The following is an 18646-nucleotide window of genomic DNA, read 5'->3' on the forward strand; positions in this document are numbered from 1 at the left end:
ACTAGTTGCATACTCGTTTTATTGTTTGATGCAGAGTTTTGGATGTTCACAGGAACCATCTGAACTCTCTGTCATGGCCTGATGGGTTTGTGTGACCCTGGTAAGGAAGATGAAGGTCCGAGAACTTCTGATTATTTCATTGCTTACTTTTGACAGAGCACATGATGTCCCTTTTATAAAGAAGTGTCGTCCCGATATATATTGTCCTTCTGATACATTTTCTGCGTAGGAGAGGTTATTAATGTTATGGACATTAGTATAAGATACAGCTGGGGCATCCCCTCCTGTTTCCTTCAAACATCTTAAATTTTGCTCTTAGACACGAATATGAATAACGCCACAGGGTGCCACTGCCACATGCTAAATGTCTCTCCGGTTGCCTGCATTGTTCAAAGAAAAAGGATAACTGAAATATCTTGAATTTGTAATTTCTTTCTCTGCGTTTTCATCTTACAAATCCATTTACCTACTTGCAGGTGTCCAAGCGTGGAGCAGGAAAGAAGCATAACTGAACATGGTTACAGGTTAAATGCATCTAGAAAAACTTGCTACTACATGTGAACTAATCAATTTTCAGGATAATACTAGAGATCTTTTAATGATCTTACCTGCCAGTGCTACTGCTACTACACGAGAACTCACAACAGCCTGACATTTTAAAACATAAATAGATGTCTACAAGAAAGTTGACCTCTTCTGATCAAGGACAGAAGGCTGGCTGTGACAACAAGATGGACATGGTCTTTCTCAAAGGCCTCTCTTTGCCCATATGTGCAGAAGCCGGCCGGCCGGCGGATGGTTAAACTAACCATGTGAAATGTGAAGCTACGATGGTTCCAATAGACAGCAACATACTGTACGATGTAGTTGCTGTCTTCACATGGAATGGATGGATGGCGTAGGAAATGATATACCCACTTCAAATCCAAGATATTGTCACTGCACCATCAGGAACAGCATACACTCCACTATGGCTGCCACACCGGAGGAGTTGTTGGGCCTCGCCGAGCCTGCACCACTGTCCCCCTCCCTCTTCCTCGACCTTCCTCCAACGACCCATGGTGACTCACAGAATGACCTGGCCCTGGAATACATTTCGCGCATGCTCACGGAGGAGGACATCGTCGACAAGTTCTTCTACCAGTACCCTGACCACCCGAAGCTCCTGCAGGCGGAGCAGCCCTTTGCCGAGATCCTCGCCGACACCTCATCATCCGCCGCCCAGGAGTCCTTTGCCTCCTCCACCTCCATCTTGACGGCCAGCCAAGGAAACAACACGGACTTCATGGTCTCCGGGTGCCAGGTACAGGATCCAGTCTTCTTCTTGAACGGCACAGGCACGGTGGAGCCCAATAGTATGGTGTTTCCCAGCAAGAGCAGCACCAGCATGAACATGCTGTCGAGCATGGAATTCTTCAAAGGCATGGAGGGGGCTAACATGTTCTTGCCCATAGACGATGTGATGGTGGATGGTACAGGCACGGACGTCATGGTCTCCGGGTGCCAGGTACAGGATCCAGTCTTCTTCTTGAACGGCACAGGCACGGTGGAGCCCAATAGTATGGTGTTTCCCAGCGAGAGCAGCACCAGCATGAACATGCTGTCGAGCATGGAATTCTTCAAAGGCATGGAGGAGGCCAACATGTTCTTGCCCACAGACGATGTGATGGTGGATGGTAGGGGGCGTAAGAAGAGGTCTGGCATGGATGGTGAGGCGGAGGCGGGCTTGGGCAGGAGCAGCAAGCAAATAGTGGTGCTGCTGCATAGTACTACTACCTTGGAGGAGGAGGAAGCCACCGCGCTGGAGATGTTGGACCGGCTCATCCTCAACGGCTACGAAGCATGCCCGAGCGAGATGCAGGAGGTAGTACGTGTCACCTGGGAAGACAAGGAGAACAAGGCAGCACGGCAGAGCATCTCCAGGCGTGGGAGGCGCGGGGCGAGGCATACAGTGGTGACTGACCTAGAGACTCTGCTGACCCGCTGTGCAGAAGCAGTGGTCAGCAACGACGTGCGTGGCGCGGGCAAGCTGCTGGAGCGGATCAAGTGTCACTCGTCGCCGACAGGGGACGCTAGGCAGCGGCTGGCGCACTACTTCACCCAGGGGCTGGAGGCACGGCTGGCTGGCACGGGGAGCCGACTGTACAGATCACTCATGGGGAAGCGCACCTCAGTCTTGGAGCTCATCAGGGCCTTCCATCTGCACACGGCCGTGAGCTGTTCGATCAAGGTGGGGTTGCTCTTTTCCACCAACACCATCTACAAGGCCGTTGCAGGGAGGAGGAAACTGCACATTGTGCACTACGGCATGACCACCGGGTTTCAGTGGCCGGACTTGCTCCGGTTGCTGGCGAATAGGGAGGGTGGGCCACCGGAAGTGAGGATCACCGGCATCAACACCCCTCTGCCCGGGCCCTGTCCGGATGCACTGATGCAGGAGGCAGGGCACCGGCTCGACAATTGCGCGAGCCAGTTCGGCGTGCCATTCAAGTTCCACGCCATCGCATCCAAGCCGGAGGATGTCCGGGCTGAGGACCTGCACATCGATCCAGATGAGGTCCTGGTCGTGAGCAGCCTATACGAGTTCAGGACCTTGATGGACGAGAGCCTCACCTTTGACATGGTAAGCCCAAGGGACATGGTACTCAAAACTATCAGGAAGATGAGGCCGTCTGTGTTCATCAGTTCCGTCGTCAATGGACCATACGGCGCGGCGTTCTTTATGACGCGGTTCCGCCATGCGCTCTACTACTTCACGGCGTTGTTCGATGTTATGGAGACCACCGTCCCATGGGATGGCGACAAGAGACTTCTGGTGGAGCGGGACATACTTGCACGGTCCGCCATAAACATGATCGCCTGTGAAGGCACAGACCGGGTGGAGCGCCCTCAGAACTACAAGGAGTGGCAGGCGCGGAACCAGCGAGCGGGGCTAAGGCAGCTGCCATTGGACCCTGATATCGTTCTGATGCTCAGGGACGAAGTGAAGAATAGGTACCACAAGCATTTCATGATCAGCGAGGATCACCGGTGGCTTCTGCAAGGATGGAAAGGTCGGGTGCTCTATGCCCACTCCACATGGGCAGCTGCTGATGCTACTGGCTCTCCAGTGTGATGGACTGAAAGTACCGATAGACGCAACTTTCATCAGTGTTTGATGGTCTATTGCAGTACCAGATGTGTGTTTGCTCCTCTTTTGTATCTGTAACTTAGTGACAGAAACCATTATCAGATTGTCTGAGTGGCCCCTGTTTGTTCATAGCTGCTGTGAGCACACATATCTCTGTTGAATAAACATGTAAAATTGCCATGACACTATGTAGAATCCCTGCATGACAACATCCTAATAGCGCCTATGCATCATATCTGTCTACGCAAAACAACATCTTAATAGCCGGTCATGTGCGAACAAGCGTTTGGTGGTCTGCAGGGGCGGAACCCAGGTCATCGCCGGCCAAGAGACAGGTACGGCGAGCTTCTCCTCGTGCAGCCGCCACCATTTCTCTCAGTCTCTGCTCAGCGTAGAATCGACCCATGCCGCATTGTTGCAGACATCTCTCTTGGCTCTCCCGCTGCCCCCCTTGTCACTTATTCGCCTCTCTGCCAGGCAAATGTCTTTGAGAAACTCAGCACCTCTGTTGTGTTTCGATACATTATTTGCGTCCAGACATTGTGTCACCGGGTATATCAGGGGTTCATCACTAATTTCAATGGGGAACCAGGCATATCAGGGGGATTCAGTGCCTTTTGTCACTGCACGAAGATACTGTTTCGTGGTTCAGTTTGTGACAAGTGATTAGATAGTGCCGCTGCGTTTTTGAATCCAGGACAAAGGTGAATGGGCACTGATTTTTCAGTTATTTTTTTATTGAGAGCTAGTCAGGTCTTGTGTAGGGGTTCAGTTTTCATAGTGCTTTTTGTGTCAGGTTGCAGATTCAGTTTATGCAGACTTAGCTCATGGTGCTTTTTTTTTGGTTTATTGAATTCTGTGGGGGTAATGTGTCTGGCATTTTAGTCTGTTTTCTATGCTGATTCAGGGGATTATGAGACCTGCTCAGGTTTATTTTCTCATGAGATTTAGTCAGTTCTATGCAGGTTCAGTTTAGTGTGTTTTTCCTCGGAGCACATTCAGTGTATTGTTATCCTCTTTCTCAGCAGCAGTCAGGAGAATTCCTCCAATATTGTTATGGCATAATTATATAACAAGCAGTAACGCAGGTGGCGATGCAGGAGAACAGTGGCTTCATGATCCTCAGGTCATTCAGTATATGTGTCTGTTACCTTTTTTTTCTCAAAAGTAGCAAGGAGGGAACTCGCACATTATATGTGTTTCAAGATCTTAGTGAATGCTTCTAATGGCAGCCAGTTACTATGTATTTATATTTTCAGAGAATTGGTTTGCTGCAGGAAACGAAGATGTCTGCACTTTTTTGTTTGATATGTTTCTGCAGCATCCTCTGAATGTTTTTTATGTGAACTTTTGTTTCAAGGGGTGTTACTATTTGATCAGTAATTAATCGTTTTGAGGCAACGTCTCACTAGCATAGTAATGTTTATATGGTTCTGTTGGCCTTATTTTTTGACTGTACACTACCTCTGCTGCAAGGAAATCCTCCATTTTACATTACATCCATCTGCTACATAACATGTGCTTTTTGTTTCTGCAGAAGATCTGGGCACTCTATGGCCCAGGGGTCATCGAGCGGTGGCTACCAACCCAACTACGACCCTGATGTTGATCCGTCCAATAGCGACAGCTTTGAGGATAGCACAGCATCAAGTGACGAAGTAGTGCCAGCCCTTTTTTTGCATCTATCCTTTTCTTCCTTCGCACTTCCTTTTTTTTTCCTCCAGGTCTCCAGGTTAGACATACTCATTCTCTGCATCCTGCAAATTTGCAACCATTTAACATTTTTAGTTCATGTTCAACTAGAAGTATTATATTCTGAACATGTTGATCAACGGCATCCTGAAAGATTTGAGCATTACGACATGAGTAATTTGATTGGCGTAACTCAGTAATCTTTATTTCAGTCAAATTCAGTGTTCCTCTCAGTCCTCTTCTTAGTCTCAAGTCTATTTAGTTTTAGTCCTTCAGTTTTTCTTATGTATGTCTTCAGTACTTGTCATTTTTAGTTTGCATTCCTCAGATTATAGTATTGTTCAGTCAGTTCAGTTTATAAGTTTTCAGACCCTTCTTTTCAGTCATTTGTTGTTCTGATTTTCTTAACATTTAATTCATCTTAGTTTCTTAGTCTCTTAACATTTGTTTTTCTTAATTTTTGATTTAGGTATCTCAGTCCTGACATTTTTTGTAGGCCTTTAGTCATTAGTTTATATTCAGTTATGTTCAGTTACTTTTTGTATTGTTCAGTTTTTGTTTGTATTATCTCTTAGGTTTATTTTTTCAGTCATTATTCAGCGTTCTTTCTTCATTTCTCATTATTTTTACTCATTCATATTTCCTCAGTTCAATTCAATGCTCTTCTTTTAGTCATAGTTGCATACCCGTTTTATTGTTTGATGCAGAGTTTTGGATGTTCAGTCTCCAGAGTTTGAAGTTGAGCTTTGTATGTTCACAGGAACCATTTGAACTCTCTGTCATGGCCTGATGGATTTGTGGGACGCTGGTAAGGAAGATGAAGGTCCGAGAACTTCTGATTATTTCATTGCTTATTTTTAACAAGTACATGATGTTCCTTTTGTAAGGAAGAGTCATCCCGATACATTTTCCTTCTGATACATTTTCTGCGTAGGAGAGGTTAATGTTATGGACATTAGTAAAAGATACAGCTGCGGCATCCCCTCCTGTTTCCTTCAAACATCTTAAATTTCGCTCTTAGACACGAATATGAATAATTCCACAGGGTGCCACTGCCGCATGCGCATGCTAAATGTCTCTGTCTTGTTTCCCGCATTGTTCAAAGAAAAATGATAGCTGAAATGTCTTGAATTCAATTTCTTTCTCTGCGTTCTCATCTTACAAATCCATTTGCCTACTTGCAGGTGTCCAAGTGTGGAGCAGGAAAGAAGCATAACTGAACATGGTTACAGGTTAATGCATCTAGAAAAACTTGCTACTACATGTGAACTAATCAATTTTCAGGATAATACTAGAGATCTTTTAATGATTTTACCTGCTAGTGCTACTACACGTGAACTCACAACAGCCTGACATTTTAAAACATAAATTGATGTCTACAAGAAAGTTGCCTGCTTCTGATCAGACAAGGACAGAAGGCCGGCTGCGACAACAAGATGGATATGGCCTTTCTCAAAAGCATCTCTTTGCCTATATGTGTAGAAGCCGGCAGGCCGGCGGATGGTTAAACTAACCATGTGAAATGTGAAGCTACGATGGTTACAATAGACAGCAACGTACTGTACGTTGTACATGTTGGCTTCACATGGAATGGATGGAGTAGGAAATGATATATCCAATCCAAATCCAAGATATTGTCACTGCACCATCAGGAACAGCATACACTCCACTATGGCTGCCACACCGGAGGAGTTGTTGGGCCTCGCCGAGCCTGCACCATTGTTCCCCTCCCTCTTCCTCGACCTTCCTCCGATGACCCATGGTGACTCACAGAATGACCTGGCCCTGGAATACATTTCGCGCGTGCTCACAGAGGAGGACATCGTCGATAAGTTCTTCTACCAGTACCCTGACCACCCGAAGCTCCTGCAGGCCGAGCAGTCCTTCGCCGAGATCCTCGCCAACACCTCACCCACCGCTGACCAGGAGTCCTTTGCCGACTCCACCTCCATATTGATGCCCAGCCAAGGAAACAACACAGACGTCATGGTTTCCGGGTGCCAGGTACAGGATCCTGCCTTATTGAACTGCACAGGCACAGTGGAGCCCAATAGTATGGTGTTTCCCAGCGAGAGCAGCACCAACATGAACATGCTATCGAGTATGAGTATGGCATTCTTCAATGGCATGGAGGACGCCAACAGGTTCCCGCAGATGATGTGATGATGGATGGTAGGGGGCGTAAGAAGAGATCTGACATGGATGGTGAGATGGAGGCGGGCTTGGGCAGGAGCAGCAAGCAAATAGTTGTGGTGCTGCATAGTGCCTTGGAGGAGGAGGAGGAAGAGGAGGAAGCCACCGCGCTGGAGATGTTGGACCGGCTCATCCTCAACGGCTACGAAGCGTCCCCGAGCGAGATGCAGGAGGTAGTACGTGTCACCTGGGAGGACAAGGAGGACAAGGCAGCACGGCAGAGCATCTCCAGGCGTGGGAGGTGCGCGGCGAGGCATACGGTGGTGACTGACCTAGAGACTCTGCTGACCCGCTGTGCAGAAGCAGTGGCCAGCAGCGACGTGTGCGGCGCGAGCAAGCTGCTGGAGCAGATCAAGTGTCACTCATCGCCGAGAGGGGACGCTAGGCAGCGGCTGGCGCACTACTTTGCCCAGGGGCTGGAGGCACGGCTGGCTGGCAGGGGGAGCCGACTGTACCGATCGCTCATGGGGAAGCGCACCTCAGCCGTGGAGCTCATCAGGGCCTACCATCTGCACACGGCCGCGAGCTGTTCGATCAAGGTGGGGTTGCTCTTTTCCACCAACACCATCTACAAGGCCGTTGCAGGGAGGAGGAAACTGCACATTGTGCACTACGGCATCAGCACCGGGTTTCAGTGGCCGGACTTGCTCAGGTTACTGGCGAATAGGGAGGGTGGGCCACCAGAAGTGAGGATCACCGGCATCAACACCCCTCAGCCCGGGCCCTGTCCGGCTGCACTAATGGAGGAGGCAGGGCACCGGCTCAACAATTACGCAAGCCAGTTCGGCGTGCCATTCAAGTTCCGCGCCATCGCATCCAAGCTGGAGGATGTCCGGGCTGAGGACCTGCACATCGATCCAGATGAGGTCCTGGTCGTGAGCAGCCTATACGAGTTCAGGACCTTGATGGACGAGAGCCTCACCTCTGACATGCTAAGCCCAAGGGACATGGTACTCAACACTATCAGTAAGATGAGGCCGTCTGTGTTCGTCAGTTCCGTCGTCAATGGACCATACAGCGCGGCGTTCTTTATGACGCGGTTCCGCCATGCGCTCTACTACTTCTCGGCGTTGTTCGATATGATGGAGACCACCGTTCCATGGGTCGCCAAGAGACTTCTGGTGGAGCGGGACATATTTGCACGGTCTGCCATAAATAGGATCGCATGTGAAGGCACAGACCGGGTGGAGCGCCCTCAGAACTACAAGGAGTGGCAGACGCGGAACCAGCGAGCGGGGCTAAGGCAGCTGCCATTGGACCCTGATATTGTTCTGATTCTCAAGGACGAAGTGAAGAATCGGTACCACAAGCATTTCATGATCTGCGAGGATCATCGGTGGCTTCTGCAAGGATGGAAAGGCCGGGTGCTCTATGCCCACTCCACATGGGCAGCTGCTGATGCTACTGGTTCTCTAGTGTGATGGACTGAAAGTACCGATAGACACGACCTCCATCAGTGTTTGATGGTCTGTTGTAGTACCAGAAGTGTGTTTGCTCCTCTTTTGTATCTGTAACTTAGTAACAGAAACCATTATCAGATTGTCTGAGTGGCCCCTGTTTGTTCAAAGCTGCTGTGAGCACACATATATCTGTTTAATAAACATGTACAGTTGCCATGATACTATGTGGAATCCCTGCATGACAACATCCTAATAGTGCCTATGCATTATATCTGTCTACACAAAATAACATCCTAATAGCCAATCATATGCGAACAGTGAGCATGGATGAGATGCTCAGGTTCTTTGTGGTGAAACCAGCCCACCAGAGATAAAGTCTTAGACTTGCCACCGGTGCTCGCTTTTCCTGGATTTATTTCAGGCTTTGTTCGTTCAGTTTTCATAGTGCCTTTTGTGTCAGGTTGCAGATTCAGTTTATGCAGACTTATCTCATAGTGCTTTTTGTGTTTATTGAATTCTGGGGGGTAATGTGTCTGGCATTTTTGTCAGTTTTCTATGCTGATTAAGGGGATTATGAGACCTACTCAGGGTTTTTTTCTCATGAGATGTAATCAGTTCTATGCAGATTCAGTTAAGTGTGTTTTTCCTGGGAGGGCATTTAGTGTATGTATTGTTATCTTCTTTCTCAGCAGCAGTTAGGGAGAATTCCTCCAAATATGTTATGCCATAATACATCCCTCCGTTCCTAAATGTAAGTCTTTTTGAAGATTCCACTACAAACTACATACAGATGTATATGGACATATTTTAGAGTGTAGATGCACTCATTTTGCTCCGTATGTAGTCCATAATGGAATCTCTACAAAGACTTATATTTAGGAACGGAGGGAGTAGATAATAGTATAACAAGCAGTAATGCAGGGGGCGATGCAGGAGAATAGTGGCTTCATGATCCTCAGGTCATTCAGTATGTGTTTGTTACCTTTTTTTCTCAGCAGTAGCAAGGAGGGAGCTCGCACATTACATGTGTTTAGATCTTAGTGAATGATTCTAATGGCAGCCAGTTCCTTTGTATTTCCTTATTTAGAGAACGGGTTTGCTGCAGGACACGATGTCTGCACTTTCTTGTTTAATATGTTCCTGCAGTGTCCTCTGAATGTTTTTTATGCGAACTTTTGTTTCAAGGGGTGTTTATATTTGATTAGTACTTAATCATTTTGAGGCAACGTCTCACTAGCATAGTAATGTTTATATGGTTCTGTTGGCCTTATTCTTTGGCTGTTCATTACCTATGCTGCTAGTAAATCTCCCATTTTACATTCCATCTATCCGCTACATAACATGTGCTTTTTTGTTTCTGCAGAAAGGTCTAGGGACTCTACGGCTCAGAGCCTCAGAGGTCATCGAGCGGTGGCTACCAACCCAACTACGACCCTTCTTCCTTTGCGCTTCCTTTTTATTTCCCTCCAGGACTCCAGGTTGGACATAATCATTCTTGGCATCCTGCAAATTTGCAACCATTTAACATTTTTTGTTCATACTCAGCCAAAAGTATATATTGTGAACATGCTGATCAAGGGCATCCTGAAAGATTTGAGCATTACTACATTAGTAATTTTGATTGGCGTAACTCTGTAATCTTTATTTCAGTCAAATTCAGTTTTGTCCTCTTCTTAGTCTCAAGTTCATTTAGTTTTACTTCTTTACTTTCTTATTTATGTCTTCAGTACTTGTCATTTTTAGTTTGGATTCCTCAGTTTATAGTATTTTTTTTCTTCAGTCAATTTTGTTTACAAGTTTTCAGTCCCTTCTTTTCGGGCATTTCTTGTTATGATATTCTTAACATTTAATTCATCTTAGTTTCTTAACATTTGTTTTTCTTAACGTTTAATTCGGTTATCTGCGTCCTGACATTTTTTTGCAGACCTTTAGTCATTTGTTTATATTCAATTATGTACAGTTACTTTTTGTATTATTCAGTTTGAATTTTGTTCAGTTTTTGTTTGCATTATCTCTTAGGTTTATTTCTTGAGTCATTATTCAGCGTTCTTTCTTCATTACTCATTCGCACATTTTTTGTTCTTTCCACTGCTTGAAGTGATTGCGACAACTACGAAGGCTCAGGAACAGCCCTGAAAAAACACAGTAAGAGAGTCCAATCTCTGAAATATACCATTTGATCTCCTAAGTATTAGTAGTAGTAGTAGAAGGCTTGGCAGTGGTCCAAATCTTGCACATTTACGGGGAAAGGTACACGATGAATTTTCGGAGTCTATAGGGGAAGATTCCACCAGCCCCGTATTTCTTCAGTTCAATTCAGTGTTCTTCTTTTAGTCATATTCAGTGTTATTTTGTACAGTCATATTCATTGTATTGTACTTACATCCACTCAGTTTTCCCCTTCTAAATGAAAAGGCAACCCACCTCATTTTCCCTGTTGCTATCTTCTCTGCATCTATTTTTCCTTTAGCAACATTTCTATGTATGTAGCCCTTTTCATCGAGCAATTCTAACTTGAGGCCCACATGCAGTGACAATACATGATACTGGATCAGTGGGTGTTATCTTTAATATTGTCGTTTCTTCAGTCAATATTCAGTTTATCAGTTTTCAAGGACTATACATATATCATTTCAGTACTTTAGTCTTCATTATCCAAATCACATACATAGCTGGGAAATGAATTGAATGGGGTCTCAGTGGCGTCGAATCCCACCATGGTCAGATACATGCTGTGTAATCAGAGATACAACTTGCAAAATCATGTTTTTGCGGGGCCAACGCCAACAAGCCCGCTGGCCAAGAAGGAGCTGCATGTTGTCGGCAGGGCTCAAGGCAGATCTTTGGGCTTGAAGGTTTCCTACACATTCACAAGTTGGCTATCAGTCTATCAGCTATGTACATTTCTAGATCATTTTTGGCATTCAGTTTTTTTTAATTATGGGCAAATAGTTATAATTTAATTCAGTTTTCTGTTCCATTAGTTTACAATTCTGGGCAGCAGTGATTATTTTGTTCAGTTCAAGTTCAGTTATAGACGATAGAGCAGTTGTCATTTCAGTTTTGTTCAAGTTCAGTTTTTGGTCCCCTTTAGCTCAGTTCAGTTAGAGAGCAACATCCGGCATTCAGTTTTTGCAGGTGCACAAAGCTTACTGGAGCACTCATTTTTTTCAGTCTTAAATTTTTTCAAGCAAGCACTGAAACATTTTTTGCCACAAACTTTTTTCTTTCCATGCTAAATTCGGTTAGCATCAGTGACTTGGAGGTTGGACTATTGTTCTTTGTTTTTTGTTTTGTTGACGGGATCCACTATTACACGCGTGGGCGTAGTAAGTGTCAAACGAACCACTCACCTCCCTTGACTCTTTACTTTCTTCTATTTATTTTCCAGTGTATATTCAGCCTATCAGTTATTGAATTACTTTCATTCATGTATGTAGTTCCCTTATCAGCGCTGTCAATTATTTTCAGTCATTTTCATTGTTTTATGTTTTCAGACAATATTCAGTCATAAGTATTCTCCCAAGTGTCACCATGTATGAGTCTGTCTCTCATTCTTATTATCATTAGGCTCTGTCTCTCAGTCCATCTTCAGGTTTCAGTTATTTATACAGGGAATGACAGCATTTGCATCCTACTGAAAATCAAAGCATCTTGCATGCATAGGTTCAGTTTTTTCAGATAAAACATCAACAATGCAGCTGCCTCTTAACACACAACTAGTAGAGGAAAAAAGAAGTGACCATCTCAGTTGCATTTCTTTCACATACTCAGATATTTTTTCTTCTCCGTTTTGATTTGTTCAGGAAGCTGATATTTCAGTTTTTTTTTTTTTTGCATGTTTCCCTTGGTGGGCATACAACGTCTAGCATGCATAGGTGCAGGCATACAAACACATTCAACAATTTTTTCCAGAGATATGTTGCAGCAATCATCAACAATTTCATGGCTCGTGATCAGGATCATCTTCCGCCTTGGCGGGGAGTGGTACCTGGTCCTGGTCCAGCGCCCAGAGTTGGTGCTCAGTCTCGTAAGCACCACCATCTCCAGCTGCTTGATCTGGATCATCTTCCATATTTTACTCTCTCGTTTCTATCACCCTTCTATCTCTCCGATTTTCCCTCCAGGCAATTTGGTGCTTCTGCGCAATTACGCCTCTTGCGTGGTGCGGGGCGCATCTGCCCTGCAGCGCCCCTTCCCGGAGGAGAAGAAGATCACCATCGCAAGGTAGACTTCAAATTTTTGCGCGGGAAAATAATATTGGCCATGGCTCATTTATAACTTAGTGAAAGCAAGGTCAAATAACTTAGTTGCGAACTCTGACGATTTTGTTAGTGAAAGCAAGGTCGAATAACTTAGTTGCCAACTTGATGACTTTGTTGCAAACCTCCGCGATGACTCCAGATTCTCAGATTTGAAAGGTGCCGGTGAACCTTGCCAAAAGTGAGTCGAAGAAAAGGAGCATACAACCTTTTGCTCTGGTGTTTCTTTTGCTGAAGCTTAATATCGGTTCTACTTACGGTCGCCACCGCAAAGGTTGAGAGAGCATTTCCTACAATGAAATATATCAAGTCTGATTTGCGGGACAGAATTGGCGATGACTTTTTATCCCTCGATTATGTATTTGCGGAGTACCTATCAAGATTTTCATGATCGTGTCACCCGCAAAAGAAAAGGATTTTCATGATCGTGGGAGGTGTTACCGAAGCGTTTCTTTACCATGGTGATTACCGTGACGTACTAGTGTACTGGTTATTGTAATGACAAATCATTTCAATGATGATTGAACCACTAGCTTATATAAATTTAAAGCTTGACCTCACATAGTTTCGAGTCCTGGCGCCGCCGTTGTGCATAGGACACCATTCCCATTTCCACCCGGCGCTCACTCTCACCCTGTCTCTGCCGCGAGCTTCTCTCCCACGACCGATGGGCTCAGCTTCAGGTGATTCACCGGAGAAAATTCGAGATATATGCATGACTCCTACGTCCAGTCGCACGGCCTTGCATGCCGTGCGCGCACGCACAGATGACAGTAGCAGGGAGCATCTGCTGGACGTCGCCGACGGGCCCAAGATACGGGTGCGTGGGCTGCGGCGGCGGTCGGAGGCGAGCGGCGAGGAGATCCTGCGCGGGGTGGACCTGGACGTGCCGCGCGGGGCGGTGATGGGCGTCATCGGCCCCAGCGGTGGCGGCAAGTCCACGCTGCTCCGCGCTCTCAACCGCCTCTGGGAGCCCGCCCCCGGCGCCGTGGCCCTCGACGGCGCCGACATCTGCGGCATGGACGTCCTCGCGCTCCGGCGCAAGGTCGGCATGCTCTTCCAGCTCCCCGCCATGTTCCACGGTACGTACCTGTACTACACAGTCACGGCCCTGCATGCTTTGCTGCTGAAATTCTGTGGCGGAATTGAAATGCTCGGATTGGTTTCCCCAAAGCATGAACTGATTAGAGCTGATCCGCTGCGATCTTGGCTTGATTATTGTATATCGGTTGATTAGTCCATGGATGGAAATTAGTGGGAGATGATGATAAAGTGGGGGACGACGTCCCTGTCAAAGGTCAGTAACAAAGTTGAGACAATCGGATTGCTTGTGCCAAAAGTATCGTTCCGTGATTCCAGATTCTAGTAGTGTTCGGGGATGATTGGAGAGAGGTTTCAGGTTTTTTATTAGAAGATCGTTTCAGGTTCTTTGAACTTAATGACAAACCCAGATCTATGTATAATCCTACGTCATCTGAAAACCTACTCGTAACTTTGGCGTATTTAATTATGATGATGCATGGTAGTGCAGTGACAGTTGTTTATTTATAGGGCTGGTTGTAATGGGAGTATTATACTCCCTTCGTTTTTAAATATTTGTCTTTCTAGACATTTTAAATGGTTACAACATACGGATGTATGTAGACATATTTTACAGTGTAGATTCACTCATTTTGCTTCGTATGTAATCATTTGTTGAAATCGCTAGAAAGACAAATATTTGAGAACAGGGGGAGTAGATAGTAAGCAAATTTGTTGAGGTGACATAGAATTAAATAAAGAAAGAGAAGGTTGAGTATCATAAAATGATACTATATCATATTAAATATTGTGCTACTATGTGTCATGCATGACTATAAATGAATTCATCCATGATACTAACATATGATACTATGCATTATGGATGTAGTATCATACAGTAGTATTATATGCATGATACTAGTATATGATACTCACCATTACAACCAGCCTACTTTAGAGGAGAGGGAGGTGCATGCTATTGGTAGGCTATCACGGGGTGCTTGATCCGTTGAAAAAGTTAAGCCGAATCTTGCTTTGAAAATGACATTGGGCACCCATATTTTCCATGACTTCATACTGGTGAAGAAAACATTGACTTTAAAATGTCCATGTCCAACCGGATCGTCCATTTTGCTACGCGATTGCACCCCTTTGCTAGTGTCATTTGAATATCACGTGCATAATGTCAGCTATCAATGTGATGGAGGTAGACTTTGTTAGAACCAATGAAAAAAAATAACGTGCTATGACAAAATAGTGAGGCCCTTAAAACACGCTATTAGTGTGTTATATCGTGTTATAGCGCGTGCTATTAGCGAGACATTGTAAGCTGATTCATTTAGAGACATTGCTAAGAACGCTAATTTTTTCATTTGTTAGAACAGAAAGGAAGTTTCAGACTTTTAGCTGACTGACATGTGAACTCTGATTGGATCCAAGAGGAATAAGAGGCCTCTGAATGAATGAATTCCGTTTGTCTTCCCTGTGTGCTGCTCCAGGGACGGTGGCGGACAACGTGCGGCACGGGCCGCAGCTGCGGGGCAAGAAACTCACGGAAGCGGAGGTGGAGAGCCTGCTGAGCCTGGCGGACCTCGACCCCGCCATGTCCTCCAGGCCGGCGTCGGAGCTGTCCGTCGGCCAGGGGCAGCGCGTCGCCCTGGCCCGCACCCTCGCCAACGACCCGGAGGTGCTGCTGCTGGACGAGCCGACGAGCGCGCTGGACCCGATTTCGACGCAGAACATCGAGGAGGCCATCGTGCGGCTCAAGGAGACGAGGGGCCTCACGACAGTGATCGTCTCGCACAGCGTGAAGCAGATCCAGCGCGTCGCCGACCTCGTCTGTCTCGTCGTCGACGGCGAGGTCGTGGAGGTGCTCGCGCCGTCGGATCTGGCTGGGGCCAAGCACCCCGTGGCCCGGCGCTTCCTGGAGCTCAGCTGAATATGTTTGTGCCTTCGCTTACCTCAGACTTGCTATGGCGACGAATGTTGCGTGCGCTTTGGAGGAGTAAATTACACAAAGTGGTTGTGGTAGGGTAATCAGGTAATGGGCTTTCTTTTCCTTCAGTAAATGGGTTTGGTGGACATGATTGACATGGGATTATAGGCCTATTCGGCTACTGGCCTAGCAAGCCGTCTATCGGCTGTTCTTCCAAATCTCGCTGTTCTTTACTCCACACGGGAAAGACCACCATATTTTTCTAGAAAAAAAAAAGAGGACCACGATCGGTTGATCGATCCACCTCCCCTCGACGTGGCCTGCTCGGCTGTTGCAGATGGCGGTACTCTGGGGTCGATTGGAGACGGAATGACGGCGAGTGGAGGCTGGCCTGGGCTGTGCGCGAGTGGCCGGCGGTGTGCTCCGAAGCACATCCTTCCTAGGAACGGCTTGCATCCTCGGTTGGCGGCTTCTTATCCCCTCCTTTGTGATTATGTGAGATTGCTAACTTTTGAAGATTGATAGACTTAGAGCCTGTTCGGACTCCCTTCGGCTCCGCAACTCCGTTCCGGAGCGGAGCGACAGCCAGTTGTAATTTATGGAGCAACTAAAGCGATGCTCCGTCCGCTCCGCTCCTTGAGGAGTGGAGGGCTGCAGAACACAACCTTATATGAGTTTAAATTTAGAGGTTAAAGCATGCACAGTTGGTCATTCAGGCTATATATTACTTCTTCACTGTTAAAATAGATTTGTGGTTAGCTGTTGTGTGTTAGAATCAAGGTATTTTTACTAGTCAACCAAAAGTTGAAAACCAATCAGTTACCGGATATTTTGTTGGACCCCGAACTTTTTTTTCTACACGTTTGGGTAGTGTCAAGTAGAACACGTATACATATTTTAAAACAACATCGCCCCTAGACTCAGGAAGTGCTTTCGAGGTTAAATACTACTCCCTCCATTCTAAAATATAGTGCGCCCGCGCTTTCCGAGGTCGAACTTTGACCATAAATTTAATAAACGAGACCGACTGCGGCGGGAAAAAAAGTTACATAATTAAAAACTTCTTTCGAATCGAATACGAATTCACTGATATAACTTTTGCTCCCGCCGCAATCGGTCTTGATAGTTAAATTTACGGTCAAAGTTGAAGCACGGGGATAGAGAAAGCACTACATTATGGAATGGAGGGAGTATATATTATGTTGATAAATGAATATGCATTTAAAACTCATTTAAATACATGGGGGAAGGCAAAAATAATTTTTAAACCAATTCTATTGGTCTCTATCGGAAAGAGACCGGTATCAAGAATAAAAAAGTGGTTCATAATACCGATATTAATTTTTAGATTTATGGTTAGGCTTAAACTTGCCCAGGCTTTATAAAATTTCTGGCTCCGCCCTTGCACAAAACCATACACCATATGGAGATAGGGTAACAGATCGATACCACTTTAAAAACAGCTCACGTAGAACCATCGAATTTGAGTCTAACGGTTAACATTGATCGTCGTTGAGTTCGCAAAAACAGTGAAAGTGACCAGTTGGGTCCACTTATTGGGGTGACGTGGCATATACCACTTTAAAGGGCATGTACAACGCTGATTAGTCAGCCGTCTGTAACTCATGCCAGCTAGGAATTTAGTCCGCGTAGAGGAAAGAGAACAACGAGAAAGAGGCAGTCCGTCTACAGAATTAAGGACGGTCGAATCTCGTAAAAATCTTCCCTTAGCAACGGCCTTTTCCTGTTGTACGGGGGTATCTAGAATTGACAGTTTTCGCTTCTTCTGGGAATCAAATCTATTTAACTCCCTTGGCTCGGCCGCCCTCCTAATTTTAGGGCTTATATAGACGACTAAATAGACAGACCATTACACGTGGTGTCTATATTGCAGTCCGTGCTTGACATGGCATGGTATTACATACAGGACTTGTCTGGACGGTTGTACATGCCCTAAGAGCAACTCACGTAGAACCATCAAACTGGGGCCGAATTTTGTTGTCAAACAACCTGCTATTAGCTCAAAATAGGCTAAATTATTGTGTTTGCCCCCTTCAAGATTTTACATCTTACCATTGACCCGCTTCTATAACATTCCTAGGCCCGTCCCTAACCACAAAGACAGCAAAACTAATCTATTGGGCCCACCCGTTGAGCTGACATGGCATGCCTACATGTACAATTTGTTGGGGTGGACATGGGTCATCCACTCACCCCCTTCCTCGTCATCTCTCTCTCTTTTCTCTCTCCAACCGACCACACAGAGGACGTCGGGGTGCACAAGATGGAGCTTTGGTGGTGGATATGTGCCTGCGGACGACTACAACAAAGAGTGGATGGGCCAACGGTGCCCGGCGTTGTTCTTCCACGGCTGGGTTGCCGCCCTAGCAGCAGAGCAACAACCCCTACCCTTGGCTCCATGCTTGTTCATTGTATATATAGTGCGTCCACAACCACACCACGTTGATCTCCATTATATTTGTATGGACTACAAATAGCATGATCTCATATTCAATTTATTTTGAAGAAAAACAAGGAGTTATTTGAAATATTTGAATCCATTATCCATTGAGTTGTGATGTTTATGAGTCTTTTACACACATACACACACACACACACACTCTCTCTCTCTCCCTCGGTCTCCACGCCCCTATCAGGATGCACCTGACGTCGAGCTAGAGCGCCAGCGCCCATGTTCATATTGTCGGGACAAGACCCTCAGCTAGAGCCACCCAGAGCCCCTCTTAACTGCGGCTAGATCCCCTTCTACCTGCTGGAAACTCGAAAGCATCAAGGACGAGCCCTAGCATCCATTGTCTCCACCACATATCTGTTTTGTAATTTACTTGATTTGTGAGAGATGGGATTGTTTGTATTTCATATCAGCCGACTCCAAAGTCGTGGGACCTGGTCAAATCTAATAAAGTTTTGTCCACACCCGCTCCTCACCTCCTCTTCCATCTCCCTCCTTGTTATCATCGTTGGTGAATAGGTCAAGGATCCCCAGTGGACA

The 18646-nt window shown here is 46.0% G+C and overlaps 2 protein-coding genes and 1 pseudogene across 2 annotated transcripts; all 3 read left to right on the plus strand.

Moving 5' to 3' along the window:
* Positions 1–1102: 1102 nt before the first annotated feature.
* On the plus strand, positions 1103–3115 carry LOC119300425 (scarecrow-like protein 33). Its single transcript, XM_037577388.1, has 2 exons — positions 1103–1362; positions 1561–3115. Exons 1-2 carry the CDS (start codon positions 1103–1105, stop codon positions 3113–3115), a joined length of 1815 nt encoding a protein of 604 aa, XP_037433285.1.
* Positions 3116–6493: 3378 nt separating this feature from the next.
* Positions 6494–9904, plus strand: LOC119300426 (annotated as a pseudogene).
* Positions 9905–13274: 3370 nt separating this feature from the next.
* Positions 13275–15814, plus strand: LOC119298402 (protein STAR1-like). Its single transcript, XM_037575819.1, has 2 exons — positions 13275–13759; positions 15197–15814. Exons 1-2 carry the CDS (start codon positions 13345–13347, stop codon positions 15634–15636), a joined length of 855 nt encoding a protein of 284 aa, XP_037431716.1. The 5' UTR covers positions 13275–13344; the 3' UTR covers positions 15637–15814.
* Positions 15815–18646: the final 2832 nt, after the last annotated feature.

The sequence above is a fragment of the Triticum dicoccoides genome, chromosome 5A (assembly GCF_002162155.2).
Source record: "Triticum dicoccoides isolate Atlit2015 ecotype Zavitan chromosome 5A, WEW_v2.0, whole genome shotgun sequence".
NCBI classification, from domain to species: Eukaryota; Viridiplantae; Streptophyta; class Magnoliopsida; order Poales; family Poaceae; genus Triticum; species Triticum dicoccoides.

Excerpts from the sequence above, each read along its gene's own strand:
- LOC119298402 (XM_037575819.1), top strand. The coding sequence starts at position 13,345 with ATGGGCTCAGCTTCAGGTGATTCACCGGAGAAAATTCGAGATATATGC. Across the intron at positions 13,760-15,196 it reads GCTCCCCGCCATGTTCCACG|GGACGGTGGCGGACAACGTG; the intron begins GTACGTACCTGT and ends GTGCTGCTCCAG.
- LOC119300425 (XM_037577388.1), top strand. The coding sequence starts at position 1,103 with ATGCTCACGGAGGAGGACATCGTCGACAAGTTCTTCTACCAGTACCCT. Across the intron at positions 1,363-1,560 it reads GTGGAGCCCAATAGTATGGT|TATGGTGTTTCCCAGCGAGA; the intron begins GTTTCCCAGCAA and ends GGAGCCCAATAG.